Source organism: Chamaea fasciata, unplaced genomic scaffold (assembly GCF_029207755.1).
Source record: "Chamaea fasciata isolate MVZ Bird 193981 ecotype frontalis unplaced genomic scaffold, bChaFas1.0.hap1 SCAF_7, whole genome shotgun sequence".
In the NCBI taxonomy this organism is placed as follows: domain Eukaryota; kingdom Metazoa; phylum Chordata; class Aves; order Passeriformes; family Sylviidae; genus Chamaea; species Chamaea fasciata.
Genome location: NW_027094092.1, coordinates 5,404,452 through 5,412,559, shown reverse-complemented (window position 1 = coordinate 5,412,559; position 8,108 = coordinate 5,404,452). Strand labels below are relative to the sequence as shown.

At 35.4% G+C, this 8,108-nt stretch overlaps 1 protein-coding gene across 1 annotated transcript in view; it reads right to left on the bottom strand.

Annotated features, from left to right (window-relative positions):
* Positions 1-415: 415 nt before the first annotated feature.
* KIF18A (kinesin family member 18A) overlaps positions 416-8,108 on the bottom strand; it is a 30,883-nt gene continuing 23,190 nt past the window's right edge. The window contains exons 14-17 of the mRNA XM_066187279.1: positions 6,021-6,504; positions 5,370-5,474; positions 2,673-2,782; positions 416-1,013 (exon numbers count right to left, since the gene is read on the bottom strand). Of these exons, the coding sequence (XP_066043376.1) occupies positions 865-1,013; positions 2,673-2,782; positions 5,370-5,474; positions 6,021-6,504 (848 nt within the window). The 3' untranslated portion in view covers positions 416-864. The remainder of the gene's footprint in view (positions 1,014-2,672; positions 2,783-5,369; positions 5,475-6,020; positions 6,505-8,108) is intronic.

The window sequence follows — 8,108 nt, the reverse complement described above, 5'->3', positions numbered from 1 at the left end:
CCATATCCTTCTTCAGAAGCTTCTGAAAAATGCTCCTTCAATGTGTCAAGAATAAATTCTGCAGCATACTTCATAGTACTGAACTGATCAGGTTGGAAGCACCTTCAGACAGTTGTCTGAAACCACTGAAACTACTTACTGGACTTCTTCCTCTGGCTCTCACTAGATTGGAGAAATTCATATGTCTGCATTTGCACAGACCAAACACATTAGAATGACATTCTGCAGGCTGGGCAGGCTGTCAAGGTTACAGTACAATTATACATAAATTGCTCTGTCTCTGAATATTGAAAATTTGCTAGAAGACTTTATAAACAACATGTGCTGATAACAATATTTGTCAAAATTGATTTAGACATTTTTTGTAAGAGAAGAAAGGACCATTTTTGCTAGAAATACATTTCACATACTGCTCTTAATAATATTAAAATTTATTTGAAGTTATTCAAAAAACATATTTACAGCTGAATTAAATTGAAAAACAGAACAGGAACATTTACAAACAAGTAACAGACTAAAAACCAGAAAGACAAAAAAAAAAAAGAAAAAAACTTCTGGAAATATTTTTCTGTCTCTTGGAACTCCATATGTCATTAATAGATGCTAACAATCTAAGAACATCTAAGGCATTGTAATGCTAAGCACGAACATGTTCTAATATTAGCATCTGCTTAACTTGCTTCCAAATGAAAAATGATTTTAACACAAGGAAGCTACTCCAATGAAAATAATTTAGGGGGTCAAAATAATTTTTCTAGGATTTACATTATGAAACTCCCTAAAACTATTCACAAGAGGAAATCAGTTCACCCTATTCTTATTTGCTATCCATTGATCCTGCTTGAAATATGGATGAACTCAGAACTAAATCCTATCCTTTTTCTTGGAAACACGAAGTAAGAGACTTTTTGATGTCCTTGATTTAACATCCAGTGTTACATTTCCTTGAGAAAGACTTCTAACAAAGTTTCTTGACATATTCTGTTCTTGCTTCCTGCTCTTCATTTTAATTCCTAGTGAAGAAAAAAGTTATTAGAAACAGGGAGACACTCATTCAATAAACAAGTAGAATTTAGCCTCCTTTTCAGAATACGTCTAAGAATTTTTACACACTCCTTTCCTTTACTGAAAGCCTATTTTTAGTATTCAAAAATGTAATCACTCTTAGGAAAGTAATCCAGTGTTTTAATTGTCTAGAAAATCCCATGGTTAGACCCTCATCTGACATGAGATGTTATTATAAAGGCTCAATGGTCTGTAAAAATGTTATTAATCCTTCTTATTATAGAATAGCATTGAAAAATGAACACTATGTAATCATAGAAAGGTTTGTCTTTTTAATCTGAAAACAACTCTTCCTCTTAGGTATTTGGTTAAGGTCTATTCTGCTCTTGTAATGCACGCTCTTGAAAATAAAGTCTATTTCATATTCAGTTAAACATTGAAGAATCAAAAATTTATTCTCATTTCAAAACATGCTTCTGAATTACATAGTTTCTTAAATTCAGAGTAGCGACTGAATAGTTGTAACTTCATAACCTGGGCTGTTGTAGCAGACACTGATATAACTGTGTATGCAATTTGCCAAACAAGTAACTTGGTTAGACAGAGTTTAGACTCAGATATTCAGTTTCCAGAAAGCTTCTTGTAATACAACCTCAACATTTCTCATGAATACAGAATAAGACATTTTCACATGTACTTGCTCCCTTCACAGCAATTTTTACTTAAAAACGTGTATGTGCTGTAAAACCGGTGTATTGCCCACACCACTGGAAAAAGCTACACAACGGAAATGTGTTTTCATATTGCTTTTCTCTCTCCTAAGAAAAGCAGACTAAAATTTTAAAACAAATATTGGATCTCCCCTAAAAAGCCCAAGATGATCTTCGAAGACGGAGAGGAAAAGGAGGCAATTGGGTAGAGATGAAGGCAAATTGTACAGGTTTAGCATATTAAAATCTGCTGCAGGTGCCAAGCAACTTAGTGCCATGCACTAGAAAAGACAGGTTTTTATAAAATTGTGAAGACATTTGTAAACATCAGCTAAAAAAATTATTTGCAACTGATTTTATTACAGAAAAGACTTATGCACCTCAGAGAGAAGGCATATATAATTGAGACAAACTTTCACACAATAGAACTTGCTAATATTATTATCAGCAGTATGTTAGAAGCAAAATAATTTTTCCTCAGTTATTGTTTTTGCCCAAAATAGCCCCAAATTTTAAGACCAATAAAATCTCTGAAAAAAACCTGTTATCTATTAAAACAAATCAGTGTGGTGTTGTAAAATAAAGCATAGAATTAAAAACAGGTATGGAAACTATTAGAGAATTTTATTTCTTGATAAACCACACTTGGGCAAAGACAAAACTGGTAAAAAAGTTCACCAATTTCTCAACATAAACTCTTTTAGCTCTTGGGGAAAAGTTTTCCCAACAACCTTGTAATACTACCGAATTTTGCTTAAATAATACACCCATACAACTGACATGCTGATTTTTTTTTTTTTTACATAAAGGGATATACTCCTCAAACCAATGGCTCAGTACACTATCACAGCAACACATGCTGTTAAAATGGACAAAACAAATTGAGCAGCAATCCTTATTTTGCTGTACAATCACTGCTCCCAAGGCAGGGTCACCCACCCAAGCTCAGACACTTACCAGCCCCCTGGGGAACTCTCAGGGCTGCGTGGCTCAACAGGACGTCCTGTCGAACGCGCTTGGCAGAAACCGTGTCCTGCAGGCTCCCCAGCACAGTGTTTGATGCAGAGCTGCAAAAGTTGCCAGGAAGGAGTTTGCTTTCAGTACAACCACAACCAACAGCAGCTTAGGCCTTGCAACGTAGAAATACTTTAAATATTATCTGGTGTTAATAGAATCGTAACAGAATGCGAAGAATAAACTAATTTATTATGGATATCTGTGGGCGCCAGTCCCCTTTTTCCTTTGTAAAAATTTACAAGAATGCTTCAACTGTGAAAATAAGAACTAATGCTGGCACTTGTATTAAAAGGCAGGACAATATGTCACAGGTTTTTTTGAAACCACAGAAGCCAGTTTGATGGCCATCACACACAAATTATACTAAGAAATATTCTTAAGGTATGTTACAAAATCCTTGAAATGACCAAGCTGTGTTTATTGAACAAATCACATTTTTTAACTGCTACAATAACTTTTCTACAGCCTCCAACACACTTGGAGGGGGTGGCTTCATAGCAGACAATACTTTTTAACTAAGCTGCAAGAAAACTGTTACGGCTTCAAATTCATTAAAACAAAACCACTATATTTTATCCATAGTACTTTATGTGATGGACTTAAGGTCTACAGCAAAAATTATGAACCTATCTGATCTCACCCTTTTGCAGTTGCCTCACAAGCTTCCTCAGTTCAACTCTGCAAGACAGCCTCATAAACAAGCTAATTGTATTTATGTCCCAAGTTCCTATGCTTGTCCCATTCCTGTAATAAATATTGTATTATTTCCACTTTATAGTCCCCTAACTCACACTTTCTTAATAATAATTTTCTGCCCAAATGAAAATATATAGCAAGCAGCAAAGACTATGACTTTCCTTGTGCTAGCCCTAAAAACCTACTCATGCATGCTTCTAGCAAGGGAACTTACACCAATAAGAATGTAACATTATTTGGCAAAATAGTCTCTCTTATGATTGACTTGCCTCTAATCCCTTATCCTCAAAAAATACACCTGTTCAAATTATACTTCTAATGTGGTCAATATGACTGAAATTTATAATTTTATTCTAACATTAGTAGGAGATGAATCACTGGAGTGAGCCACTTCAATCAGGGAAAGCATGGGAGAGAAAAGAGGGAAAAAGTAAAGAAGAGAATGGAACAAAGGCACTCTGAAAAGTAAAAGCATATTCCTTTTCTCCTTCACAAATGTGTTTTCATTCCTTCTCTTTACCACCAACTGCTAGACAAAATCACAAATAATTTCAGTCTACAGACAAGTTACTGAGGCAGGATGATCTCTATAAAAGGGACAGAAGTTGTGGGATTTTTCTGTAGTGTACTGGGAGACACATTTGAGACAAAAAAAAAAAACCAACCAAGGTGAGCAGAGAGAGATAGTCTTTTGGGAAGAAACAAGCATATATATATATATGTTTTAAAATTATTACACAGTTATTACAAAAAAAAAGTACTTCAAAAGCCTGTCTGAGAACTTTAAGACTGGATAAATCAGGCTCCAAAAGCTCCCATACCTCTCCCTAGACAGAATGTAGAAAAAACTACCTTGGTTACAGAGAACAGGTGATTTATTTTGCTAAATTCATAATCAGCTATTTGAAAATGTGAGCAGTGCCTCTTTTCTTATCCTAGAGAAAGAGTTTATTCCTCGTCCTAGCAAGAACAGTTTAGAACAGTAAATGATAACAATCAGAACAGTAACATGATAACTAGACCAGATGAATCCGATCTTCTAGGATAATTCTCTGTTTTGAAGATGCTAATAAACAAAAAGGCACTTAAGTTTCTTCTATGTCCGATGATCTATCTATAGACTTGTCCCAACAGTCTTGAGATAATTCTTCATAAGACCTGTGTTGTGGTACTCCACTCATTGTCAAGCAACAGGTGACTTGTAACATGATTTTAAAAAAGGTTGTATCAATTTTTGCTTTTGGAAATAAAAAAAGGATCTGTTTCATAGATAATCAGGTTTTAAATATATTAAAAACCGCTCAAAACCAACCAAAGAAATATACACAAAAAATTTAAAATTCAACTTATTGTCTATTCAGTTTCAGCTTTTCTGGTGCTTCTACTAACAAGCCTCTTTTGGGGTCACAAACCAGAAGTGATGATACACAAGTACTTCCTAGAGTAGGTTGCAAAAATTAAGTCACAATATATGAGACTGAAAATGAATTATCAGAAAATCAAAGTTGATCACACAAGTATTGTCGCCTATATTTTTTTTCCCTGCTTTCTATTTTGGTAGTTTCTAATATGCTCCAGCAAAGGCAGAGCATTTTCAAAAAACTTAGCTCTTTTAATTGATGAAGAAATTTCTCTTCTCAAAATTATGTGCCATCTTTCTATAATGAGTAGACAGCAGCTACACAAGACACGGTATTAGTTTGTAATTATTATAATAGAAATTCTTAAACCAAAACTAAAGAAAAAAAAATCTACTGAAGTTACCTAGAAAAACAAGAAAAAATTAAATCGAATTCAATAATATTTGAATCAGAGTATGTCATATGCAGGTCCCAATGACTTCTATAAGGTGTTTTCAGATTTGAAATAGAATAACAAAACTGAAGTAAGAACACAAGAAATGAAAATTCATTTTGTATAGAAGGGTCAGTTTAATCTTACCTTAGTATCTTTCTTTTTCTCTGAGCAGCCGAAGTCATTGCCATATATGAGGGCTTCTCAAATACTGGGACAGAATTTTTGTTTCTTAAGGAAGAAAGATTAAGTCTGAAATAAAAGAATTAAACAGTTTTGTAAAACATAGTTTTGGTAAAAGTCAAGTAAATTTGTTCTCAACTGTAAACAAAGATATGGTAAGTTGAAAACCAAAACCAGAAGTTAATTTTATTTATGTTATTTGAGGTAACTTAACAGACTTCAGACATGCACAGCACCTTTAAGCATGGCATTTCACAAAGTGGAGAGGTTAAGTATCCATTTTACAGACAGAAAACATAAGGCTTAGAGAAAGTAACTTGCCTGAGTTACAATCAATTTAAAAAATGCTGCATTTTCTTTTTGGTACATAACTTATAAAACAGGATGAGCTTTCAACTTCATTGTTGTCACTAACATACTACTGTTTTCAAATAACGGCAGAATTGAATTTGACGTTGATCAAAATTGAGGGTTTGATTTTCAAAATGTTAGGTTTTCTTATAAAACAGATATAAAATGGAAAAACCCAGCTGGAAATGGAAAACCCAAATGGAAAAAAGACAGACAGGATTAAATTACTCGGTAATATTTCTCACCCATATAAAAGGAAAATACCTTTGCACAATGCTATTGCTGCATGGCTGTGACTCCTTCACAGATGAGTAAGCAGACGTCTCAGTTGTTTCATCTGTACCTTCATAGAGAATTACTGTCGAGTTCATGATGGCTTCGTCGCACTCTGGGATCACGTCATGTGTAGTGTCCATAATACTGGCCTTGTTGACTGGCACATCTGTACTACAAGGACTGACTTCCCCCAGGCCTGCAAGGTGCAAAGCCTTCTTCACCACAGCCTCAGCACAGAAGCTTTGCACTGGCTTTCTGCAAGAGTCTGGAGTATAGACTATGGGGTAGACATCCTTGGCAAGAGAATCCTCCAGGTGCTGGGAGCTGCATTTGTTGGAGGCAGGCGGACTTTGAGCTAGCACGGGAGAGTCCATTAGCTTCCTCCTAGTTCTTTTCTGTGGTGGTTCTGTATATTCTAATACTTGTTGTGTACTTTTATTCATTTCTTGGGATGGCATACCAAAAGAGGTGCCTGTGAAACATAAGTAACAACAGGTAGCACATCTAACTGCACACACTACTTAAATCTTGCTTTATCCCTCCTCTGCCCTACTGAGACATTAACAGAAATAATTAAAAATATTATTTAATTCATCTACATATCAACTTGATCATATTACTGAAATTATTTCTATTGCAGCATTGCCTAAGATGGTATTTGCTGAGACACTCAAAGTATTATAAACGTGCATAGGTTGGCATAGTTGATATCAGAGGTTATAGAAATTATCACAACTAAGATCTGACACATGATAAGAGGGAATGGAAGAGTAAGCATTGAAAATTACTGCACTACCATGACAAAACTCGTATTTTAAGGTGGTACAATCACAGCAATCTAGAACTGAGTCCTGATCACAGCCATTTTTTTCCCCCAGCAAGTACCATGAAGAATAATGTGAGACTGTTGAAAAAGGAATGACAGAGAACCATTTAGAAGGACAAAATTCCCTGACACTGCAAATGAGAAAACAGGGTTTTACAAAGCAGGAAACAAAGAAGTTACTAGGATTCTGTCACTCTACTATAGCAACTGGGGAGAGCTAAGCCCTTAACAACTTCCCCCACCCTCAAAAATAAAGCAAACAATACAGTGTAATTGGCCATTCTCATTCATCCTGAATTAAACTATTTTTCTTGAAGTGTCAAAATGTTTTTATTTTCCAGCAAGTGGCAACAAAGGCAATCTCCAAAGGAAGACAGCAGAGGCCTTTCTTTTCCTCAAGCTTTCAGCAAAGGAGGATCATTTTGAGACACAGCTCACTGTTCAAATGGTGACTTATGCAGTTAATAAAAAAAAAATGGAATTTCTTTTTTAAACAAATCAAGAACAGGAGAGGGCTGTCAAAACCCCAAGTGCTTCTGTATTTAACTTCCAGTACAAATTTAAGAAATGAAGCCTAGCATCCTTAAAATGTCTATGGATTGGATCCCCCTCAGCCAGTAGCCACAGATCCATACTTCTTTCTGCATTGCCTACTTCATGCTATGAGCAACCAAACCGCAAAAAGAACTCCTGCTTTTTAAACTGATGCAAGTTACTCAGGAATTAGCTAGGTATTCCTAGAACAGTCTTGATAAATATTTATTTCTTCTAAATTTCATTCTATTTTTGCCTCAGACTAGGAAAACTAGCTTGAACTCCTCAGTCTGAATGCTTCTGTTCCAAAAACATTCTTTGAACAAGACAAAGATTAATTAAAAAAGGTATGTACCATATTATTCCACCTCCACAAGCTTGATTTGTTACAAAAAGCAAGGCTTAAACAGTTGTAGCATTTTCTCTGCTTACCATTTTCCAGGCCCCATTTAATTTTGACCTCGTCCAGTTGCAACCCAATTTGCCAAGATGCTTTAAAAAAGCCAATTCCCCAAGTACCCTCAGAAATCACATATCTTGGGGAAAAGGCCCAGGCAAGATTCTCACTCCAGAAAAGCCAGTGAGAGATGATCTCGGCACTCTTTTTGCCTACACACTCAGGTACTAGACATGCCACATGGTTGGATACCCAGCTACATGAGATGATGCCAAATTAGAAGATCCAAAACAGAGCTGTAAGGGACAGCCAAGGATTT